At 33.9% G+C, this 26,036-nt stretch overlaps 2 protein-coding genes across 3 annotated transcripts; one reads left to right on the forward strand and one right to left on the reverse strand.

Annotated features, from left to right (window-relative positions):
• The first annotated feature begins 318 nt into the window (after window positions 1-318).
• LOC125052376 (adhesion G protein-coupled receptor A3) lies at window positions 319-12,443 on the forward strand. The gene is made up of 9 exons (XM_047653187.1): window positions 319-811; window positions 967-1,032; window positions 1,138-1,353; window positions 1,578-2,458; window positions 3,346-3,494; window positions 3,919-4,083; window positions 6,069-6,297; window positions 6,915-7,046; window positions 7,662-12,443. The coding sequence occupies exons 1-9, from the start codon at window positions 585-587 to the stop codon at window positions 10,475-10,477; spliced, it is 4,881 nt and encodes a 1,626-aa protein (XP_047509143.1). The 5' UTR covers window positions 319-584; the 3' UTR covers window positions 10,478-12,443.
• Window positions 12,444-14,750: 2,307 nt separating this feature from the next.
• On the reverse strand, window positions 14,751-20,546 carry LOC125052527 (epoxide hydrolase 4-like). Of its 2 annotated transcripts, XM_047653425.1 has the most exons (7): window positions 20,193-20,546; window positions 19,618-19,928; window positions 17,136-17,259; window positions 16,092-16,200; window positions 15,538-15,726; window positions 14,916-15,075; window positions 14,810-14,859 (listed from the first exon to the last, which is right to left on the reverse strand). In XM_047653425.1, exons 1-6 carry the CDS (start codon window positions 20,406-20,408, stop codon window positions 14,960-14,962), a joined length of 1,065 nt encoding a protein of 354 aa, XP_047509381.1. In that variant the 5' UTR covers window positions 20,409-20,546; the 3' UTR covers window positions 14,810-14,859; window positions 14,916-14,959. The 2 variants fall into 2 exon arrangements, with proteins under 2 accessions (XP_047509380.1, XP_047509381.1); XM_047653424.1 differs by having other exon boundaries at window positions 14,751-15,075.
• Between the last annotated feature and the right edge of the window lie 5,490 nt (window positions 20,547-26,036).

Consider the following 26,036-nt stretch of genomic DNA (forward strand, 5'->3'; position numbering starts at 1 on the left):
TTTTTACTAAATTTCGTTTCAAAAAAGTGAAACCTGTCAATTTCTCATTACCTTTAAAAAAGGTAACTTATATATTACATTCTAAGTTGTAATGCATCTATAAAAAACAAGTGCTATTCTATTAAGGTACTTTAAATTTTCCAATTAACTTCTAATTTAACTTTTAAATTTTTAAAAATTGATCGTCTCAATAATTGTAGCTTATCATTGAATCTCAGACATTTGTGGATTACCTATCATCATTCATTACCTGTAGTGGACATTGATTACCTGTAGTGGACCATTTATAATCTGTCGTTACTGACTTTGACAAGCTTTTACAATTAATGTCGACCAAAAGTTGTGTGTGCTTGTATTGTTGTTTATTTTTCAATACTTACATTAAACATTGTAATTTCTAAAAACAATTTACTCTTCCTACAAGCACCCTACGATAAGAATTAATTTTCACAATTACGTAGTTGTTGTTATTTAACATTTCATATTTAGCTTTGTCTAAATGTGCCATTAAAGTGTTCAAGAATTTATGAGGGCTGAAGATGTGATAATTAAACGAATTTGGCTTTCTGCCATTCTCTGGTTTTATGTTTAAAAGCAAAATGATTTGGTTATCATTTATTGTGTGGCTTGTAGTAGTAGGAAAGTCAATAGGATTCTGTCCATCATTATGTTCATGCAAAGGTACAAAAGTGGGTGATGGTGAACCTCAACCTGAAGAGCCCTTAAAGTTAAGATGTGGAGGAAGTCCAACACAAATAACTGAACTGAAAGAAATAGATCTTAGCAAACTATTGGCAGTTGTTGTCAGCTTGTAAGTTAACAACATGTTATTAATATTTTTAGTCTGCATGCTTATTTATCGATTTCAAATATCACAAGCTTTATATTTTTGACTACATTTTGAATTAAAATTAAAAATCATATTTCATTAAAACTTTTTAATTTTGAATTGTGGAATTGTTGCAGAAACTTATCAGGAAATGCAATAACAACACTCTCCCGAGAACTTAATTTACCAAAGTTACAAAAACTGTAAGTAATTGTTTAGAATTTATTTATTTTGCATATAAAACATGTTATTGTAAAATATAGTGGAAATATTCATGATGAAATCATTTTTTACAACTTCTTTTTCAGAGACTTAAGTAAAAATCAAGTTAATTTGATAGAATCTGATGCATTCTACAACATGACATCAATACAAAGACTGGATTTATCGCACAATCAAATAAGCAATGTCTATAAAGAAATGTTTAAGGGTCTCATTAACTTGGAAAGATTGAATTTATCACATAATTATATCTCTGTGCTTAACACAGGCACATTTGACTATCTTGTTGGTTTGAAACAAATGTAAGTATGTCTCTACTCTTGAAAATGACTATTGGTTTATATTTATAATAATATATATTTTTTTTCCCTTTATGTATGTTTTAAAAAAGTTATAAAATTAGATTGACAATTTTTTACCAACTAAACATTAAACATTGAACAAACACAAACCTAATTCTAAACTAAAATGTAGGCATTATATTATAAAATAATAGAAAATAACTGTAATTATAATTTTATTCCAGTGACATAACAGAAAATCCATTGATTTGTGATTGTAACCTTTTATGGTTTGGTGACTGGTTAAGGAACACAAGTGTAAGGCCAGTTGGTGGCCCCAAATGTGCATTTCCAGAAAATATGGCTGACAAGCTAGTCAAAAAACTAAAAATATTTCTCGATCTTTCTGCATGCGGTAGTGTCTTACCAGCAAACAATCTAATTGTAAGACCATCACATGATCAAGTGGTGTTTGAGGGTGATACACTAAGTTTGACATGTAGTGCACCATTTGCATCTGTTATTGCAAAATATGAGTTAAACTGGGTGCATTCTATGCAAGAATGCTGTGCAGACGTGAACATAACGAGTACAGATATGCAAGAAGAAGGATTGGCGGAAACAACAGTATTCTTTCCATGTGTTTCAAACCACCATGCTGGGAATTGGACTTGTTCATACTGTGACCAGAATCATATTAAGCATAACTATACAATTCAGCTCATTGTGTTATCAAACTATACACAATACTGTCCTACAGATAGTACAACAGGGAACAAAGGGTTGTATTCTTGGCCCCAGCTGTTATTGAACCATACAGCATCTGTACCATGCCAGAGTGGTGATGGTTTAGCATATAGACATTGCTATGCGAATGTGACATGGGGTAAAGCTAATACCACAGAATGTTCATACATAAGTAATATAACCAAGTTGTTGCAGCAATTTGCCTTATTAAATGTTAGCTTGGTACAATTTTCTGCAATAAATGCTACTGAAAGACTGGCCATGTTGATTGAAGAGAAGACATATCCGTTAGCAGAAATTTCAGATGCTGATGATGTTATGTTTATTGCCGCTGCTATTAGAAATTATATGCAGTATATAGCAGAAGAGAAGGATTTAGGTAAGTCATCTTATAATTGACGATCAAATTATATATGTATGTAAACAGCAAAAATTTGATTCTTATTCTTATGATGATATATGTATGTCATTTTAAAATATTTCTTATTTTAAAATAATCAAAAACTTATAATATTTTACTTAAGTTTGGTAGTCTTAGAACCTGTGTCACATATTAATTAAGTCTATCAAAATCAATTTATTCAACCTTTATGTTTGACTTTATGATAACTTTTTATGGGATCAAAATGAGCTAACACTCACTGATTTGGGAGCGTTCAAGTATTACGTCACGCAATTTTTGGAGATTGACCCCCGCCATGTATCGCGCCGTAACGTTTCGTACCCAAGTATAGTAAAATGTTTCGTGACTACTTAGTGACTCTTTATACCTAAAAGTTACCATTATGTGGTGTAAATTACTGGAAAGTCGAAAATAATATTAACAATAACGCGTAATTCAATCCCCGCCCCGCATCGTAACGTATTACAAAAAGACCCCCTCCACCCAAAATTCTTACGTCTTACGTAATACTTGAACGCTCCATTTTACAGCAGGCACAGGTTGTTTTATAGTTCTAAATCTATTTATTTCTTTATTAGATTATTATTATAGAGATATAAGCCCAATAGGGAATACCTTAAAACACAAATGTGAAACACAGTTAACAGTGTAAAATAAATATAATAATTTAAAATAAATAAACAAAAATCCAGTTTGAAATTTTTTTACGATAAACAAAACTATATAATTTAGTTGAAACCAAAATGACAAATCTTATGACATAAAATTAACATAACATTAAACATATGTTTAAGTGAAAGTGAAAAAGTTTATCAAAATAAATGTTTTTTTTTAGTTTTGTTCTAGAATTAATATTTTTTCAGGTTCAGCTTTACTGGAAGTGATAGAAGCGGCTATGAATATATCAACTCCAGTGATGTCCCAAGCGGAAGTTACGCATGGTGCGTGCACCGACATGGTGAGAGCTGCTGAAGAAATATCCATACATACAGACAATGTTCAAGGACACAAGGTATTTTTAAAATCTTTTTAATTTTTGAATTTATACTTCTTTAGGCGCGTTATGATAAATTGATGAGAGTGAAATTTTACGATGCGCGCACCGTGACACAAAATTAACAGAATGAAGTTGCCCACGGAAGATGCTACGGCATTGGACATTATTTAACAACAACATTCAAATAATAATAGAATTTGTAAGTCCTGGCAAAAATCATATAGTAATCTAATGCTATACCTCAATTTTATTAGATTTTATTACATTTCTTTTTTTTCTTTACGTTAAAAAAAATTAATACGTCACATCTTAAACTATTGTTTGTTGTGTGTGTTACAACTCTGTGATTCATTACAACTAAATCACTCTTAATACACACTAACTAAATCAAATTAAACAGTGATACGATGAAATTACAATATAATTGTCTTTTATACAGAAAAAGATGGCGGTGGAGCGTTTTCCCGCTCGTGAAGGTTTTAGTGGGGTGACGTGTGTGTGGTACAGTGGGATGACGGATAGGAGGCTTCACTGCTCGACAACTAATAGGACTGTGGCGCCATTACTCACCGTCACAGATGCACTTATACACGCTAGTGTGCAGGTATGTGACTAAAACTGTCATTACAGTCAAAACCGTTTATAACGACATAGAAGGGACCGTATAGTATAGTTGCCGACGTTATATCCGTTAGTCGTTATAAGCAATGTCATATACACAAGTACAGTACATATGTATGTACATTGTACATAGTTATATTATCATAGTTATCTATCTAGAATAGGTAGGTATGGGTTATAATATGGTATGCTAATATTATAATATGTAAAGGAGTCAAAAAAGAAACAAAAATATTTATTACGAAATAATTAGATGCAAAAGTAATCAGTCATTTTGGTCTGTTTTTTTTAGCCCAGTCTCAAATATTTTTTTGCATTTTATCCATATTTTGACATGAGATTTTTATTCAATAGAAAACACTTTTCTCTTTTTTTGCGACATGATAACATATAAATGCACAATTGCACAGTCCAAAAAACACCAACACTATTAAATCAAACTGTTACTCACGCAGTCCATTAGCGAACTAAACATGTGTAAAGTATGCAAGGTCAAATGGCCGGGAAGAGGTTCGGATGAGGCGGGAGAAAGTGCGTAGGTAATAATATGCCTAATATTCATTCAATGCTTATAAATAAGATTTAAAATCGTTTGTATTGTTTTGTTTTGCTGAGACAAGAAGCGGTTGGTCGTTATAAGCCATGAATATCGATAAAATTTCGTCGTTGTAAGCGATATGTCGCTGTATCCGATGTGGTTATAGGCGGTTTGTTTACTGAATAGTTTACTAGGGATTCGGACGGGACCATACAATCTGGTTGTAATAACCTATATGTCGTTGTAAACGATGTCGTTATAAACGGTTTTGACTGTATTTATATTCTATTGAATTCGTATTATGCTCAGAGTCAAGACTTTATTTTTATTCTTATTGAGTGTATTTTAAAAGTTTTAATACCTAGTAGTATACTACTACAAAAAGTTTTTATTGTTAACATTACTGTAATGTAATGTTTGTTATGTTTGTGTTGTAATGGGTTATGATCTATATATATATACTAGCGGATCCGACAGACGTTGTCCTGCTTGATATTTCAAGCGATTAGGATATAAAAGTATAAAAGTACCGACTACAGCGCCATCTATCGAGCTGATTTGTGAATCTAAACCATTCCCAGATCCCCTTGAACACACAAAAAATTTCATCAAAATCGGTCCAGTCGTTTGAGAGAAGTTCAGTGACATACACACTCACAGAAGAATTATATATATTAAAATGTATGTCATGTTTGCCTTTAAGTGCTTGTCACACTAAAAATAGTATTTTGTGTTTGTTTTTACCAATGTGCCAGTGTGCCGAGCGTTGGCAAGCTTTTTCTCAATGAAAAAAAAAAACATTACCATTTCATAAAGTTCCTTGTACAAGTTAAATAAAACTACAGATACCCTTTTAAGCCAACAATAATTGATGGTGCTGCAAGATACAGGGGAAGCTCGCTTTACCCTCCTTCCTATTTATACGTTTCATTAATTTATTTTTCCTTTTGTACGTGTTACAATTTATTTTTTCTTTTAACATTAGTATTGCTAGGTGAGGGGTACCGGGTTCGATTCCCGGTTCGAGGACAAGTTTTAATTTAATTTAAATTTGTTCTCGGCCTTTGGGAGGGTTGTGCGGTACCGGGCGAGTGCCAAAACCGTACATGGAGGATATGATCGAATTTCTAAGGCAAAAAGAACGATTGATAAAAATCTCATACTTGACGCTGGCTAATGCACAAACCGTGCCAGAGCCATAAAAAAAAATAATAATAAAATATTAAGACATTTTGTAAGCTTCCTTTCCCTATCATATATTTCCATAATTTAATCCTAAAGACTAAATATTTTCACCTCATATCACTATATCGAGTGAAATATTACGTACTGGCTATATTAATAATGCTATTTTGTATATGTAATATACTCATAATTGTGTTCTTTACCTAAGTGTCTTTTTAGCAAGCAATGGTTTTACCGTCTTTCAGATCCCCCAATCACTGCTGTACAGCACGACAGATTCGGGTGTACTTTTGCAAAGTCAACCCCAAGAACTAGTTGTGTCTTTCTACGAGGATGCCTCCTTGTTCCCGCTACTTCCAAGTATGGATGAAGGAAACATCAGGGGTCACAGGTCAAAGGACTATTATGGACGAAGTACTAAACGCGAGGATATGAATATGGAAATTACATCACCGGTTGTTGGATTTCAATTGGGTGAGTTTTGACTAAAGATGATGAGGGTTTAAATAAATAAGTTTGTGTTATATTTTGTTCTTTTTTATATTTTTTCTGTTAATTCTGCAATGCCAAACGCTATCCTTAAATTTTTTAACTTTATTACTTTATAAAATAAAAATAAATCAGTAGCGATACAACCTTTTTATATCTGGGCCTCAGATTTCTGTATCTCTATCATGATCATTTGTCAAATAGGCAAGTAGGTGATCATCCTCCTGACACACGCCGTCGACATTTTGGTCTAAGCCAGTCTAACCAGTTTCCTCACTATGTTTTCGTCAGCCGGGGATCGAACCTACGACCTCAGGGATGAGAGTCGCATGCTGAATCTAGTAGGCCTAGACCGCTCTCTCTCTCTCTCTATTTATTACTTTATACTCACTGAATTATAAACTTACTAAGATAGATTTTATTTTATGATATTTCAAATATAAATTAGAATTAAAAAATCCTTCTATATAATGTTATTGATAACACTTAAGTCTTAGTTGTATTTTTTTGAAAGTGATACAAGTGTATACAAATTATCACTAAAAAAAAAAACAATCTTTCATTGACAAAAGTTATTTACCTATATCTACTAATGATTTCAGATAAGGTGTCTGTCCGGGGTGAGCTTCTAGAGCCCATAATAATAACGGTACGTCTATCGTGTGGTGGTGGAGTTGAAACTCGTGCTGCTGTATGGGAACACACCACGAGGCGGTGGACTGATAATACCACCGGTAAGTAACTTACTACTAAGTGGCAAGGGCCAGATAATTCTGTGACTGTTCATAGTTTTTTGAGGGGAGATGATTACCCAAAATTTTTTTTTGTGTGTATTATTTAACAATTGTAAAGAAATACAATACAAGAATTTGTAGTATTATCAAATATAAATGAAACAATATGACAATTAAAAGTATTCTTTTAATATCAATTCTAATACAATTAATGAAAATCTCTATACTCTGATTTTTAATTCCGTAGAATTCTGACTGCTATAATTTTTTAACATGTCAGAGATTAAAAACCTTTATGGCCGGGCACATTTTTCAATTTCAATACGGGTCTAAATATCTGAGTACATTTTATACACATTACATACATTTTATTTGTTAGTGAATGTATCCTGTATATTTTTTTTTTAAAAGGTTTACTAAAGCTGGAATCAGTAGGCAAACCAGCTTAAGAATAAAATAAAGTAATCAAAGTTAATTCGATATATATGGGTCAAATTTGTCCCTGTTCCGGTGGAGAACTTTTTAGTAGCAACACTTATGAAATGTCAGAATTCTACGGAATGAAAAATCAGAGTATAGTAATTTTTAATTAAAATTGATGATTTTATGTTTCAGACTGTCGGATATCGCACGTTGTATCAGAAATGATAATCATCAGTTGTAATCGCTTAGCGTACGTTGGTTTGCTTCAAAATGTCGAAACGGGCATATACGGGGCTCGGACCGACGGAGCTCGCTTCAAAGTCTCTCATCCGGCTGTGTACGTCGGGAGCCTTATTCTCATCGGCTGCGTCAGCTGCGCCACACTCACCTACATAATGTGTCACGCCAGCATACAGATGCCCAAAAAGTCTAAACACGCGCTAATAAACACCTGGATTGCGATCGGGTTGCTATGTTTCTTGTACACTTTAGGCATCTACCAGACGGAGGACGTCAAGCTTTGCCAGATTTTGGGCCTTTTGATCCATTATCTATCTTTGTGCTGCCTTCTTTGGATGTGTGTGTCGGCTAGTAACATGTACAAGTGGGTCACGAAAACCCACGGCCCGGTCAGGACTCCGGAAGACGAAATACCCTCGGATATACCAGTGCAGAAGCCGATTTTAGGCCTGTATTTAGTCGGGTGGGGCATAGCCCTGATCGTTTGTGGAATATCTGGGGCAGTCAATTTGAAAGATTATGCTGGATATTCTCAATGTTTCTTGAGCACCGCTCCGGCGTTGAGCGCTCTGTTCATACCGGGGGTGATTTTACTCATGATTTTGTCCATTCTATTCCTCCTCATACGATGTACTATAAGGAACACGAATGTTCAGTTGTCGGAAGGCACACAGGCCACCGAGAATGTCGATTTAGAAATGTGGGACCCAAATCAGGCGAATGAGGCGGATAGGCGAAGTATCAAATCGGGCGTCGATTCTGAGACAGAAGATGTGGAACATACCCCCATAATTCAGTTACGAGCGCAAGTTATTGTGCTGTGCCTGTACATTGCAGTATGGACGTGTGGAGGAGTTGCTGTCTATCGTCCGTTACCAGCATATTTACCTTACCAGGAAGACATTTGCAGTATCGTTTACGCTGTTTGCGCGACCATATTAGGAACGTTTATTCTTTTCTTCTACGGCATAGCTCGCAGTGACGTCAGAGCGCAGTGGTCGCTAATGCATTGCTACCTGCAGTCGAGTAAACAGTGCTGCAGGAATAGAAGCGTCTTTGATGCAAATCAGAGAAATATATCTGCGAACCCTAACAATGCTCAGGTTACGCAAATATCGGGCGATAATAGATCCAGATCGGGCAGCAGAAGCTCTAACCGAACAAACTCCAAAACAAACAATAGCGGCACCTTCAAGGCTGGCGCGGAACTCAATGGACAAACTTTACAAAAAGATGCTTCTAAAAATATAAACGGAAAAACCCCGAATATTAATCTTGTCGTCTTACACAGACAGCAGTACAGATCTAACAATTCAATGATGACGTATCCAGATAGTAGCAACTTCATCCCTGAGATGTTTTATAACCCGAATCAGATCAATGTAGCAAAGAAGTTCTTTAAGAAACAAAGACAACATATGAAGAGGAATTGCTTAGAATTACCCTTAAAAAGAAATTATGATGATGATTCGCATATTTCGTTACCATTACCATCGAAGGACCCGTACAGTGGACTTACTAATATGATGAAATCAGGAACGAAAGTTAATAACACAAATATTCATGTAGACAAACCTAATGGAACCAAAGACATACGAAATACAATGAATCCTAACTTGTTGGAGCAGGAGTCGAAAGATTTGAAAAATTATTCAACAGTAAACAAGCCTTGGAATAGGAACGACGATCCAAAGTCTGGAAGAGATCAAATCATGAATATTTACACGAATGTGCCAGAAACTCAAGTGCCTCAGCATCAAGTTGTAAAGTCTAATGTACAAAAACCATTAAATGGACAAAGAAATAGTGTGTCAGAGGAGTGTCTCCAAAGTCACGCTAGCGAACACCCCGAGATGCGAACAATATCGCAACAATGTAGCTTGGAATATAGTTCAGCATCGGAAATGGCGATGCCGCACACTTGCTCTGACCAAACCATCAATACGCATTCAGAAATGACCTCTCTCCAAGAAACTCATAGTGCCTTATGTTCTACAAATGAAATAACCGACACAGAAAGCTTCGGACAATATATTGATTATTTACAGCCTGCGAAAAACCAAGATAATAAAGAAGCCCTCGACAAATCATTACAGGATATATCTGAAGAGTGTACGATGAATAGTGATGAAATAAATCGCTCCAGTACGCCGCAAACTTTAGACGCGATTGGAGAAATGGATAATTTACTACAAAATCCAGACAACGATCTCGACGGGTCCAAAGAGAAACTCGAAGATGGCGGCAAAGAAGAATATTTTATGGCGAAAAACACGTATGACTTCGAGACGTGCAGTACTAATGCGAGTGAGCAAGGGTTTGAAAATGAGAGTGATATATACTGTCCGAACTATCAAGTGTCGGAAGTGAGTATACGCAGTCATGGTCTATACGCCCCGTCGCCATCTTCTATGTGCCCCAACGAGATCAGCTTTAGCAACGAAGACGTGTCTACGATGGAAAATCAGTACGTGAACTATGACCCGGGCTGGCGTAGAACGATAAAGAACAATCCAAAGTTGGGCAAATACGTTCCAACGCCCGCGCTGAGTTGTCCAGAAGTCAATCGGGAGAGCCCAGTGTCGTTTTCCAGTGATTTAGATGAACTTTACACACAGATTACTAGTAGGGACAAAGAGCGGGTGGCGAGGAAGGAGCAACTCGATGTGACAGTTAACAGTGACGTGACACTTAAACCTGACAGTGACAGTTGCGTTAGCGAAGCGGTGTCAGATGTCGAGTGTCGAAAAGGGGAGACTACTGTGTAATTTTTCCTTGATGCATTCGGGATTGTCTCAAAGCACAATTTTAGGTACAATTATGATTGTAAGTTTTTGATATTCCTTTAATATGGAATGAATTGGAATAATTTATTTTAACGGATTGAAACTCACTGCCAGTAATGACTATGTAAGTCTATAAGTATTTGGAATGTTCTATGAACCTTTGTAGTTGTAATATTGTATAGTTCTGTGCCATTTTGTTTGTAAAATATAGCTTTAAGATGTAATTTATGTAAAGATTTACTTGCAGTTAAACAATATCATAGAAATTTCTTAAAATTAATCGCATATTTTAATTAATATGGTCTCTTAATCCATTAGTTACGTAATGTTTTGTCCTTATCACTCATAATAAACGTACGAGACGGTACATGAATTATTTGACGGTTATACAGAAATAAAAGATTGTTTTCTTGTAAGTATACTTAACTTATACTTTTAATAATTAATTACAATATTATCTACTTAATGTATTTAATGTGCCAAATTTACCGGACTGAATTGTATCGATATAAGTGTTTGCCTTTATTCTAGTCTATTTTGATGAAAATTTCTTTTAGTCTTCCAACACTTCAAAATGTACTTACAATGACATTAATCATAACTATTGGAATCAGTAAAAATAATTTTTAGTCTATTTAGAGACTTAACAACCTACAAACTGATCTCAATTTATTTATTTGGAAAAATTCTTCTTAAAAAGTTCTTGTAAAATAATATCTAGGTTGTACCAAGATAAATTTCAAGATGTGTCAAGCAATTTCTCTGATACAACATTCGTGCTAGACATAGTATGGTAAGATTCGTAGATTTTTATAGTGTTTATAATACATGTTATACATTGTATGTTAATAGTTATTCTAACATGAGCGTCACCTTAGCTTAAACAATTGTCGACGCATTATTAACTAAGGCTTGGGGTCATAAATTATATTTATCTGTCTGTCTCGCTCGCACTTATAGGTCATATGGAGAGGTATTGTGATGTGCGTAAGAATTTTAGAGGTGCATATCGATACGCTAAATTATGTTAAGTATTAATAGACTCGAACAGACTATATCCGCATTTTCCTTTAAATATTTTCGTCCATCGTCATTTTTTTTTTAAATGGACCTTCGCCAAAATTTTTCTCATTGAAGAATATTCGTACTTAAATTTAGGCATCTGTTCTTGGTCGTTTCTAGAATTCTAGCCAACGATTGATATTCCCCGTTGTCATAATGAATGAATGGTACGTTTTATGGTACGTGCGCAGGTAGCTAAGTATCGATAGCGGGTTGCATTGCGTGCCCACTGTCAGTGACATTTATTGCCCGACGACTCAGTTTCAAATGCGTCGTATTATTCGTATGGGCAAGTCAGCCCACTGTGGGCGTATTTGGAACTAAAACACGGAAGCCTCAAGCCTTTGTAAACGTTACGTATAGACAACGCTGTGTTGCCACCTTATATTGTATTAGTATTGAATATATGACTAAACTATGGGAAAGTTTTTGAAGTGCGAGTAGACGAATACTATCGCCTATATAGTATAATTCGAAACTTTTGCAGCATTTAAAAGTTAACTGCAATTGGATCTGTTAAGGAGTGAAGGTAAGGTTTAAAACTTTTCGATATATGGGATAGTATTCGTTTATTCGATAATGATTACCACTGTATTGCACTGTATGAACGCGTTAAGCCAGGCTTGTACTACAAATCTACGTACCTAATGTATGGAGCTATTGTGATGGTCGACGGCCAGCATCATTTTCAATTCAATGTTGAAGTTTTCTATCTTAAGTCTTAAGATTAGACATAATTAAAATGGAATGTGACACGCTAAACGCATGTGTAGTACTGTTTTGCTATAAATATTAACATTTGTGAATATTTAATATATGGATAGAAAATTTATTAACAGTTAGCTTTTTGTGGGCATATTGCATAATAAAAAGCATTTGCACTTAACTTTGGTTTTATTTTATAATTATAAATTTAAATTATATTGCAAACATAAAATGAGAATTGGTATCCAGGTAGATTTTCTCATACTCAAGCTTGTTCGATTGGTTAACTACTCATTTGTGTAAGAAATGTTTCTTTACCCAAATTTGTATAAAAATCTAGACTATTAAATGCATTGAACTGCTAGTAAATCGTAAGTATGTGAGGTTTGAACGCAATGTATTTCGTTGGAAAGAATATATGGGCACTAGCTGATCCGGCAAACGTCGTTTTGCCATGTTTATCATTTATAATAAAAAATAGGAGTTGATCGTAGAGGGGTGAAAATTAGGGGTTGTATGTATTTTTTAATGCTGTATCATAAAAAAATAAAGAATAAATTTTTATCTAAAATAAAAAAAAGAAAATTAGGGGTGGACTACCCTTAACATTTAGGGGGATGAAAAATAGATGTTGTCCGATTCTCAGACATACCCAATATGCACACAAAATTTCATGAGAATCGGTCGAGCCGTTTCGGAGGAGTTAAACCACAAACACCGCGACACGAGAATTTTATATATTAGATTTAATATCAAGTATGTTCGTATCATGAGGCGTGGGTAGGGTCTCGCTGTATTACAAACTATTGATATTGTTCATGAGATATTTGTCATTAATAAATGATGCTGTATAAAAAGATCCAAATCAATAATTTTACAAAAAATTCATACAAATCATACAGGGACTGTGTAGGATTTGGAAACTTGCTTGCATTTTAAATAAAAGTAATTTACGGCTTCAACAAAGACAGAAAAATAATTTTATATGTCTCAAAGCCAAAAGGCTATCAATATCAAACATGCATTAAAAAAACATGCAATCGCGTTGTGAGAAATGCAATAATAAATATTATCGGTATGACCCTATGCCGGTTTATTGAACTGCGATTAAAATTAATTATGAACTATAAAATTCGAAAATAAAGATGCAATTGTTCGTACACTTTCATTTCACGTTTTATAAAAATCCTGGATAATATAATTTACCTATACTTAAATAGGCTAAAAGTATGGGTGTCAGTACTTAAGTTTTTTAACGTTTCAATAATTGCAAAATAAGTTTAAATAATGATTTTAATCATAAAATCTAAGTAGTGAAAGGGTGAGATACCGTGTGATATTTGAGTGTTGGAGAAAGTATGCTAAGTTTGACTTCCTTTTATCATAGTGTTGGATTTGATATACGAAGAATCAGAGGTTCTCGAAGCATTTCACCCCAAGAAACAGAAGACCGTGAATGCAAGACTTTCAATATTTCTGCAAGGTAGAGTACCATAATACATAGACATAAACACGCTGTTCCGATCCACGCAATTCAATTTAGCAAACATCGTCATGCTCCAGATTATATCTCTTTTTATCGCTGCATAAACACAATCTAACAAAAAGAGATAGGTAAGGTTAATTGTCTTACACTGCTTTACAGTTTAACTAGAGTAATTTTAAACGTAAGACAAATAAAACAAAGTCTAGAAAAACCATATAGTCTGTATTTAAAAAATGGATGCAATCAATTCATACAAAAATAATTAAGATCTAAATTTAATAAGTTTATAATGTAACTAAACAAACATAGACTTCAAATCAAGTAATAAAATTATACATTTGGGCTTTCGACAGCTTACAATTAATAAGATGTCAATGTGTTGACACTTATAATTAGGCATTCTTTAAAATCCGAATCAAAATAAACAGTTTCGAATTATCCAGCATCCTGAATCGAAAAGATAATAGAATAGTATGTAATAATTTCTATCGAAAACTTTATCTTTAATAAAGCTTACGTAGACTTTTATTGTAGCGTTTTCAGTCTAAACAATTATTATTTAACACACAATCTCCTACGGTTAAAAGAGGACGTTCAAATATTACGTAACAACTATAGGGTGAGGGAGAGGGGGGAGGGGGGAGGATTGATCTTTGATTTTGTTATTTGGTGATTACGTGAACAATTTTTTTTTTTTGTTTTTTTTTATGTAATAGGGGGCAAACGGGCAGGAGGCTCACCTGATGTTAAGTGATACCGCCATCCATGGACACTCACAATGCCAGAAGGCTCGCAAGTGCGTTGCCGGCCTTTCAAGAATTGGTACGCTCTTTTATTGAAGGACCCTAAGTCGAATTGGTTCGGAAATACTTCTGTGGGCAGCTGGTTCCACATAGTGGTGGTGCGCGGCAAAAACTGCCTTAGAACAATAATTACACATTGTCTATGCTTGAAAACTATAACGAAATGCATTTTCGAGGATTCCTACAAAAAATTAAAACGTTTATGTACTATTATTTTTGAGAGCTTTGTTTACTTTGCAGTTAATCTGCTTACGTAATACTTGAACGGCCCCAAAGCAGTTAATTGTAAAAAGTAAATTAGTTCCTAACATAAAGTGCAGTGTATACACTATATATGACACGAAAGTAAACTCCAACCCTTAAAATTTTACGTGAGATTCGAGAGGCTTGGGAATTAATAAATAAAAACTATGCGTTTGCTGGAAGTGCCAAACGGGCGGTGAATTCTCTTCCTCGATCCGCCACAGCTTCTAACATTCGTGTGACCAGCCCCCGAGGTATATCCTCTGATTGTTTCTTCTTACCTATATTTAAAATGTGCTATTAGCGAAAGTTAGCTAAAGATTTAATTTTTCATTAGGTAAAACATAACGTTTGATTTTTACCATGTTTCGTAATTTAATTAAAACAGAAAACGATTTCAATTGCATGTGAAACATTTAATTTATGATTGCGGTGTAGGAGTAATTGTTTCTGGTTGCTGGGCAGAAAAGGTTATCTACTCTACAGACAACAAAAGCTCTTAAAAAGGTTTAATGAAACAGAAATTGCAGGGTTACGGAATTCCATGGTCAGTTTATTTTATTATTAGATCAAGTGATTCTATCCAGGTAAGGTTTAAAATTGAACATTATATAGCGACATTATATTACTCTTATTAGTTATTGTATTAAAACATAATATGTAATACATCTTTACACCTATATTTGTACACATATAGGTACTGTTTTTACTTTTTGGAACATAGTATTTGAAGCGACTCTTACCAACGATAAAGTCCAAAACGTGCAGTGGTACGTCCTTGTCTCCTGGCTCTGGTTTCGTGACCAGTCGAAACGCTGGACCATTGCAATGCTGAGCACTAGCCACTAATTGCGCTGCGCTCTCTTTACCACCGATCAGCAAGCCCCGCGGCTGAACTTTGTGGTCAGGGTGTATACGATACCAAGCAGCACCTTGAAAAGAATAGAAGAAGCAGATAGTCACATTTCTTCGTTTTTCTGCATTGAAGCAAATTAAATAAGTCTCCAACAATATTTGATTTTGATGAATATAGTTGTTAAATATTGCATCGTGAAATATCTATAGCAAATATATTATGTGTGTATTATATAAGTTATGAGGATACAATGACTGTAAATAATTGATATTTGAATTTCAAGATTTGCGTCCGTTGCGACACTGAAACTTTGCTTAGAAGATTGAAAAAGTATGTCCCTTTATCTACGTGTTTTTCCAGTTTTATCATGTATTTCAACTATCTGTAGTATGCAGTTTAGTTCAATATCTGTTGTTAATAAAAACGATTTTTTTGTATTACCTCTCACATAGTTAAGCGCACCGCTCCAATCTCTTGCACGTGAACTAGCCCATTTTGTATTATTTTTAATTTCACCCTGCGCCAACCATCTTTCGGGGAAATATGGCCACTGAAAACCAACAATTTATACAATAACTAGCAGACTCGGCCAAGCGTTGCTGTGGCTAAGGTTTTTAAATAGTAGTAAACTATTCAAGGGAAACGGTAGGAGAACACCAGTCATGGAGATCACCATGCTTTTATCGTGGTTATGCCAATTAATTCTAGCTTATGTGAAACGTTGGTACGTTCAACACAGCGCGATCTGTTAGAATTGAGACTGTAAAATAATAAAGAAATAATTTGCAATAAAATAATATTGCGGGTATAAATTGAGATATTAGCTTATAAGATAGGAATATTAGTAATTTATATATATGTATTAAGATAATCATTTAAACAAATAATCATTTATTCAAATGATGTAGCGTGAAAGACATATTTTATCTACTTTAAATACCAGAAGCGATAAAAGTATCTATTTTCATTTAGGAATCAATTTATACTACCAAATATGAAATAAATTATTAATTTTTATTGTAGTTATGGTTCACTATTTTGGCTATAATGGCTTACACATACGACATATACCTATACATATATATTCTGTGGCGAGCTTTTTTGTAGAACTATTTAAGATACACATTTCCATCAAACATTACATATGTGTAACTCTAGCGGGTTTGGCAGCGCACGCCAGAATAGCTCGCAGATGGTAGATTTTTTCCTACTTGAATTGCCCAAAATATCAACTATTTTGGACAATTCACACAATATCTTTTATAAACTGAAGCCTATGTGATATTATGTAAATTGTAAATTTCATTAAAATCCATTCAGTAGTTTTTACGTGAAAGAGTAACAAACATCCATCCACACTTACAAACCTTCCCATTTATAATATTAGTAGGATTATTAACTGGGAGGGAAGTTGTGCTCTTACTACAAACTAAAGTTTGACGACTAACAAAAGTGAATGTTAAAAAAGGAGGGTTTAATACGCACCTGAATAAAGTGTAAAGAACGATGACAAAATGCTGCTGGGGGATGTAGCCAGTAGAGATTTGGGTGTGGCGCGTTGGCAACTATGAATTTACTGACAATTGACCCATAGCAGTGCACAAAGTACCTGGTAGAATATTCAACACTCAGAAGTAGTTAATGATACAGCTGTCATAACACCAATTATCTAAGTGGTTGACGGTAGGTATGAACTTAATAACTAGTAATAACTTAATAAGAAATACTTGAATTATTTCTTTGTGTACCATACACCTGTAGAGATGTGTGAATGTGTGAGTGTAAAAACACACGCACACACTGTAGTGATCGATTCAAATAGTAGATATTTGGTTGTCAACCTATATTGTACCTATTTTTACTACTAGAAGATGGGTAATTTTATTTTAACAGACTAATCTATTTGTCGAGGTTGCTGTAATATCTATATATACTAAAATTACAAAGAGAAAAGATTGGTATTTTTACAGGTAACAAATAAACTCAAAAATTGGGTACATATATATAGGCTTGCCAAGCCGAGACATTGGTCTCTAGTTGTATTATATTATGTATTTGGTTTCGGAGCAATAGACAAAAGCATTTTTAGTGCGTGCATTAGTTAGTATTTATATGCCAAAAGGCTATGAAGTTTTCGATTCATCGATTGAAACTTCAAGACAAAGTTATGATAACGTAAACGTATGATACGAAGCCGTACAAACATAAAAGGCCTTGTAACACATACAAATGAGTTAAATTGGAGATGGGCGGTCATATTGCCCGCATTTGTGATTACAGATGGGTCAAGAAGACCCTTACTTGGAATGGACCAGTGTGAAGAAGAAAGAGACGCCCACCAGAAACTTGGGAAGATGGAATGAAAGGGATAGCGGGGCAGAATTGGAAAATTGTCGCGAGGAATAGAAACACGTGGAAGAATTTGGAGGAGGCCTTCTCTTCTTGGAGGTCGACTACTAGTCTAAAGCATAATGACATGGAATTAGTGTAGTGCAGTACTTGAATAAAAGCAATTTTTATTAAATTTTTTAACAACTTTACGAAATACATACAAATTGTTTTTATTATTCCTTAAGAATCACCGAAACTATGAATCAGTTACTCTATCTGATTTTACGAGACTCATAGAAATACTTATTAAATTTCGTAATCTTCATGTACGACATGTATTTCCAGTTAAATTTCGATACTACGTGTTGTGATAATAAACAGGATTTAATTGATAAACGATAAATTTGTCTCAGTCGAAGTCAAAATAGAGATTAGGAGTTATCACTGCATTACAAGGTGTGATAAGCATCACGTCCAAGTTTCAAAGGTTATTAAACTGTAAAATAGGCCTAAAGATTTAATAGATCGTTAATATTTTTATATTATATTCATTCATGATTCGTTGGGACATTCATGATCGGCATTGCGATCGGTAGTGTAGGTACACAATGACATAGAAATTAATAATAATCAGACAGTTAATTATTTGAAACATTTAGGTTTAGTATTTTTTATTCTTAACTGTTTATTTGTTTATTAACACTTTGTTGCAGAAATATAATACAATTGCCATAATTAAATCAAAAGAAGGACAACTGGCAGATATCGCTTTCGAGCGATCTCTTCTAGGCAACCACTGTGAGAAAAAAAAATAAGATAAGCAAGAAGTACAAAATACATAAGACATATAGTTATTTAGACAAAACTAATGGAACAAAACAAAGCACTTAAAACGATGATTATAAAATGAAGGCCCGATCGAAAATCGATTGTATAAATATTTAATATGTAGAACTTTGGATTAAAAGTGTTTTATTTATTTTTGTTTCTAAAGCGGTGTAAGCGATGGAATTGTTGACTTTCACGCAGTTTTCACGTGTAGATACACTGTTATGACACGATTTAAAAGCATACTGTAATCAAATTCGACACATTAAAATCATAGGCTACTAATTATCTATATGTATAAAAATGAAACCCGTTTTCCGTTGTCACGACATAACATGAAAACGGCTTGACCGATTTGTCTGATTCTTTTTTTATAATATTCCTTGAAGTACGAGGATGGTTCTTACGGAGAGAAAAATTAAAAAAAAATGAGTGAAAAAGTCTAAAAACAACACTTTTCTATATTCCCATACAAAATATTTGTAATAATATTTAAAGGCAATTTGAAATTTAATACCATATCATAAAGTTCAAGTGTTAGTGGAGGGGTTCCGGGAAGGTAAATTTTTATTTTTTGATATAATGTATTTGTTGTATTATCAACTTTATTTTTTTTATCTTACTAGCTAGACCGGTGTCCCGAATAGCAGAATAAGTATTAAAAAAAAAAAAAAGAATCGACTGTTAGGAGGTACGATGTTCGCCAGGCCAGCTAGTTCTGAATAAAAATAATTTATTTATTTTGCCGTAAACACAATTTGGGTCGCAGCGCCAGAGGAATTAGTTGTCTGAAATGTAGAATACTTACCATGTCAGCATTCCACCAATTCCGAAGCCAATTACAATAGCTGGGTGGGTCTCGGTCACGCCCAGAGCTTTCAACAAGGCTGCCAATTCCCCGACAGCCTTCGGTGGAGTCAGATCCCGTCTGTTCCCAGTCTCACTGCCCCCAGACCCACGAAGGTCCAGGGTAATGACGTGGTATCCGTTTTCAGCAAGCCTTCGCACCGCTGAAGACCACGTTGGGACCCATAGGTTGCCAGTGTCCGGGGCATCTCCCAGGATTAGGATTAATTGACCAGATTTTGGACCTGTTTCTACGTAATGATATTTTACCCCCTAAAAATATGAATTGCAGTGTCAGCTAGTAGTTAAGCAATAAGCATGCGATTTAAACCCTGAGATTCGATCAGCGGCCAATGAATTCTCCTTTCTATGCTCGTGAAACATCAGATTCGGGTTATGAATGAGAGAATATCCATTTAGTTGGATTTTCCCTTATAATTACGAATAAAAACACCCAAATACTTTATACGTAAATTAATAGCCAACAAAGTATTTTGTTAGACCAATATTTGTAAATATTTAAAACTACCCACATACCATAATTTTAATATAACAATGAATTCCAATTGAGGAATCTACTGTTAGTTCTACCGGCGGTGCACTATTAGACATTTTTCTTCTATGTCCTTTCCATAACCTTTTTATCGCTAGTTGTATTAACTGCCACAGACCCAAATAGATGCACTCGAAAAATAACTGCACTGCTTGCCATCCCGACACCACTTGCAATATCGAATTACTTTTAACACCCATCACTTATAAAACGCGACCGATCCTCTTTTGTTTTACGCGTTCTCTGATTTATTTATAAATGACATATGTTCCGTCGTCGCCTTATCAGTGTTATCGTTTGCATGAACTTTGGATTCATGGGCCTGGTTGGGGACTACTGTCCGCGATTAGCCGTAGACAGTGTCATAGATAATGTAAATAACTGACATTGACAAGTGAGTATTGTAAATAAAAGACAACTCTAAGAATATCTACCTAAATTTTTTTGTAGTATAATGTTAACCTCTTGTATATATTATTAGATGGCTGTGTGTGTGTCTTTCTTGTGACGTCATTTTTGTTTTGGGTAACTCTGCTTAGATTAAATTCAATCTATTAAATTTATCGTCACCGTGTGAAGACTTCGAACGCGACATTGGCGGAATTGTGATATACACAGAAGTCGCCATTATAAATAAAGTGGAGTGAAGTGAAGTACCTAAATTTTTTTTTTCGCTTAATTTTTGTATTGCTTTTATGTGTTATTTAGGAAATATTATTAGGCATTTTACATATACATATAATAAACGTAAAACTTAATAATATATATAATATATATAAACGTAAATTTGCATATACAGTACATTCATAGTTTTGTAATAATATATCATAGTACTTTCCTCATAAGGATGTCTGCGTATTACTTCTGAATGTCATCATTCGGTTTTAAAAACAAATTAAGGCGGTGAGACAGCGCACTCAAGATGAGTAAGTAATGACAATCGCAGACAGCAAGTCACGGTGTCTAACGACGACATGAGAGCGACCTCAGGGACAGACTTGAGGCAACAAGGCAACTTTAAATTTAATATGACTGTAATAAGGTTATATACATACATAAATATTAAGTCATTGATTAGTAAAGACGTATTTTAATATCTTACAATGAATATTTCAGATTTAAATGCAGTTTGTACTTGTACTATTCACAAAGAATGTTCGTAAATATCCATATAATAATTAATTTCAAAGAATTAATGATCATCAAACATGTGAACAACAAAAAAACGAAATGTCATATGTCAAAATTGCTTACGACTTAAATGTCAGCGTGTCTGAAATAAAGATTACAAGTGGAGCCTCAATGAATAACCATTTGTATCTGTACACTTAAAGAATGTTACGCCTACTACAATAGTAACGCAATAAAATAATTTCGCGAGTGAAAAATTGCCTACCGCATGACAAGGAGATTCTATACAAATCCTTTTATGACTACATTGCTGAACATTATCAGCCGTATGCAATAATTTATAGGCGTTTTTGTAGTCGGTCTCCAAATAAAAAAAATAAGAAAGCGTTTATGTAGTTTATAAGTGTTAAAAGTGTAAGATTAGGGGAAAGTTTTTAAAGATTCATAACAAAAACACTATACCTAAATACAATATTAAAATAAAATAAAATTTTGATATTTTACTAAAATCGAACTTACGAGTTAGAACCTAAAGACGGTTAGATAAACTTTGAAGTGCAATTTTAATATTATGTTGTTGTATTATGATTTTTCTGTATTTTTTTATATCAGTCTTGCTTTGTCGGTCATAATTACGGCAGAAAAGGTAAACAAAATATGTATTTACCTACAGATCTCCAGACATAAAAAAGTACCCAAAAACTCTTCAAAAGCAAGGGCCGTAATTTTAAATCACGTCACGTCGCGGGGCGTGCCTACTCCATCGCCCCCGCCGTGTCATTTACATGACAATCCCTGGCCCTATATACTTGTATGTTAATAGCAGCCCCCATAGAGACTATGTATCACTAAATGCATCTACACGTTTTGTGTAGGCATTATAAGAGGTGTGAAGAATTCGAGCCATCGATATTCATCAGGGAAAATCTGATAAGAAGACATACAAGTGTTGCTAAAATGTTGGATACTTGAACATATTAATGTCAAACTAAAGACGAAATGGTAGTGCATTTCACATGACAGTGATGTCCAGTTGGAGGGTTCCCCCTTTAGGGGGAATCAAGATGTCCTGGGGGGTTTTTAGGAGGTACATTTATTTAGGGGGTACTTTTTTATTTTTTCTTAAGAAACGCACGATTATATACAATGTATAACATTCCTTTAAGCCAACCAGTTATAAATTCCATGCGTAGCTATAACTGAAATATAAAAATCTATAATGCTCCAAGTACAAGAATTGGACACTTTAGGGGTTTTAATCGATATTTAGAGGGAATTTGAGAGAGAACATTCTATAGGAGTTGGCCTGACTCGCTTGGTTGTTAATGGTTAAAAGCAGTAAGCACTTCTAGTCGAACGGACGCGCGACACGATCTGTCGTTCCATTTAACCAATCGTAGCTCGCTTTATATTCTCAATCCCACAGCTTAATAAAACTATAGATAGACCAAAGATAATAGCCATCTTGTTTGTGACCTTGATTCTTTTTAAAATGGCCAATGTTGTTTTCAATTTGATCTGTCTATTTATTTTTAATCTACCAACTGCATAGTATTGTCACCCGTCTAAAAGCCCGCCTAAAGACGAAAGATAAGACCCACATATTTTAAACGACAGTAGGTAATTCAGATGTCACACAATGTTATGTTGAATACCACAAAGGCTTTTGAATTCGTAATGGAGATATTTATCAAATTATTTGTAATACCAGGTAACGTTCGTGGTGTCTTATTGCAATTTTTGTGGCGTAATATGAAACTAAACGCATTGCGTATTATAAAAGATTACTCGATAGTTGAAAATGATATTAAATAGATCCCTGTTTTTGAGCGGAATTGGGTGAGTGAGTTGTACCTACGGGATTAAATTTTGTATGTTTTTCATTAAATAATAATTCATGATGTAATTATTTATTGATACCTATATATAATATTTGTATACGTACAAAGGCTATTAAATTTTGTACCAAACTGAAATCGTATAATTAAACATCCAAATTACAAGCAGCCCCGCTGTTCGAAAATTGAAATTCATTTCCCGCGCGCGCCTGACAGTTTCTTTTTTAATTTTTCAGGGCATTAGCATGCGCTCGGCGGCCAGTAACAAAGTTATACTCTGTGCATTACGTAGGACACAATAGAGGGCACTCGTTATCTACTTGACTGTGTAACTTCGTTTGTGAACGCTCACGTACCCTCGATATTGAGGAGCAATGAGGACTTTAAAATAACACATTGTATTGTGTTATTCAACTCGTAGTAAAGTATGATTTATGACGTATTAAAGTAAGTGCTTAAGATATATTGATATGTACAGGGAAGAAAAATTCAGATTTTAATTTACAAAATTCCGTATTTTTATTCATAAATTCTTTTTTTTAAATCATGACGGTTTTTTCTCTCGACTCAATTCTAGTAGTTGTTAACAGGTTTCGTAAACCAATAAAACAATCATCACTTTACTGAATTAGTAAAGCTAATGCTTTAACATGAACGATTGAAAACTTTTGTACTTTAAGCCGTCAGTAAAATAAAATAGTAAAAATATTTCTAATTTGTCCGTTATGCTCCTGTGTAATAACAACATTTTGATTTCAACTTAGAGGGTGCGTCACGCGTAGCAAGAGCTCGCAATACCTATTATGGCGCCCCTCCGAAAAGATTCATTTAAAATGTTATTTTACACCCAGCTATGTACATCTTTTGTATCGATGCCATTCTGTAAAATTACATTGTAATAAAATACAAAAGAGGTTTCATTCGACTCCGAACTTTATGACCGTTAGAAAAATTTATACTGTCTATTGTAATTAAGGCGGGAGAAATGTCGCCATTTTGTTCTATGGGGGTGAAAAGTAAAATTCACATCTTAGAAGTAATTACTATCTATTTTTTTATATTATATATAGCTATCTAATTATTTAAATGACGTAATGCACTATAAAATTTGTATATTAAAGTGTTTGTAGGTTTTAAATTGTCATGAATCCTACCTAAACATTTACAGAAATCGGTTAAATGTTTCCTGTAGGTATGTATCATTCATTTAATTATGCTTAAAGAAGGTATATTAGCTAACTTTTCTATTTATTGTGATTTCATCTTAAAGTGTAGTACTAATATTTCCAGGAAGTCGAGACTAGTTTCAATTAGTTATAAATGTACTCACTAGATGGCGACAGCTGTGTCAAACAACGTGTTAACGCAAGTTAAAACATTTATAAAAGCAAATATAATTAAGTAAGGTTCGTAGAAAAGAAAGCGAGTGGAACTGAATGATATTAATTGATGACAATACAAATAGATATATCTACAATTTATTACAAAAAAAAGTTATAGAAAATATTACATATAATTTGTCTTATCAAGGTATATTAAATATAATCTACAAAGGTTACTTTTTTTATTGATTTACTTTTACAATTACTAATTAAAAAAATTACAAAAAACTAAACGGTATGTTTTAAATAATTAATTTGTACGTTGTTTAATGAATGAAATGAAAGACAAATTTTATAAACAGCCTCTCAGCGGGACATAATTTTTATAAAAATTGTGGAAATAGTATATAATCTAGCATTCTGGTCGTGTAAGAAGGTTCTAGAGATGTCTAGGTGTTGTTCTTAAAGTAGTTTTTGAGTTCGTTAAAACATACAAAAATACCAAGTCTTTTTCTTCATAATATAATAATAATAAAAACGTGTTTAATTTCGAATCATTACAAAAGTAGAATATACAGCTTAGATTAGTTAATTTTTTTTTCTTGTTATCCTAATATCCTAGCTTCTTCAGTACCGTTGATCGGAACCGCTTCACGGGTAAAGACGTCTAGCTTTTTCCAAATATCCATGACTTTCTTTCTCCATTCGCTACCCGCTAATGCTTCTATTTCTTCTATCCACAGTTTTTGGGTCGCCCACAGTTCTTCTCCTTTCTCTTAGTCCTATAGTTGTATTTAAAGTCCACTTTATAATATACTAGTAGACTCGGCCAAGCGTTGCTGTGGCTAAGATTTTTGTTATATTACATAGTAGTAAACTATTCAAGAGAAACGGCAGGAGAAGAACACCAATCCACCATGCTTTTTTGGTTGTTATGCCATTAAATTGTAGCTTATGTGAAACGTTGGTAATTATTTTGATAAGGATCAATACCTAGGTATGAATAAAGAGCCTTTTCTAGCGGTGGTATTTTAATAATAAAAAATTAATAAAAGGACCCTTATTGTGACGTAACTATAAAAGATAGAGACATGCTGTCGAAATTTTTTATAGATAGTGATGTGTTCTGAAAAAATGTAATACATCATTTTGTTCTATCATTAATAGTTTTCGCAGCGCACGCGATCGAAGAAAGTTTTTGTTTATTTTTTTTACACCTTGGGTTAGATTTTTCAAGTTTTAGTAAGCATCCCTATTTTTTTTGAAAATGAAACATAGCCTATGTCACTCGGGAATAGTGTAGCTAGCCAACGGTGAAAGAATTTTTGAAATCGGTCCTGTAGCTTCGGAGCCTATTCATTTCAAACAAACAAAAAATCAAACCGTTTCTCTTTATAATATTAGTATAGAGTATACTAAAAATCCTCACAGCCGAAGCCAGTACGATCTCTAAAGTAGCAAAAGTTCAGTGACAGGCACATGCCAGTCGTGTAAGTGGCTTCGTTACTTCGCTCGGCTCCTTCAACTGCCAACAATT

The sequence above is a fragment of the Pieris napi genome, chromosome 9 (genome assembly GCF_905475465.1).
Source record: "Pieris napi chromosome 9, ilPieNapi1.2, whole genome shotgun sequence".
Taxonomy (NCBI): Eukaryota; Metazoa; Arthropoda; class Insecta; order Lepidoptera; family Pieridae; genus Pieris; species Pieris napi.

Coding starts and splice junctions, on each gene's coding strand:
- LOC125052376 (XM_047653187.1), top strand. CDS start 585: ATGTTTAAAAGCAAAATGATTTGGTTATCATTTATTGTGTGGCTTGTA. Junction 812..966: donor TTGGCAGTTGTTGTCAGCTT/GTAAGTTAACAA, acceptor GAATTGTTGCAG/AAACTTATCAGGAAATGCAA. Junction 4,084..6,068: donor TTATACACGCTAGTGTGCAG/GTATGTGACTAA, acceptor ACCGTCTTTCAG/ATCCCCCAATCACTGCTGTA.
- LOC125052527 (XM_047653424.1), bottom strand. CDS start 20,408: ATGGGTGTTAAAAGTAATTCGATATTGCAAGTGGTGTCGGGATGGCAA. Junction 17,260..19,617: donor ATTGGTGGAATGCTGACATG/GTAAGTATTCTA, acceptor ATATTCTACCAG/GTACTTTGTGCACTGCTATG. Junction 15,727..16,091: donor TGCGCTTAACTATGTGAGAG/GTAATACAAAAA, acceptor ATTCTTTTCAAG/GTGCTGCTTGGTATCGTATA.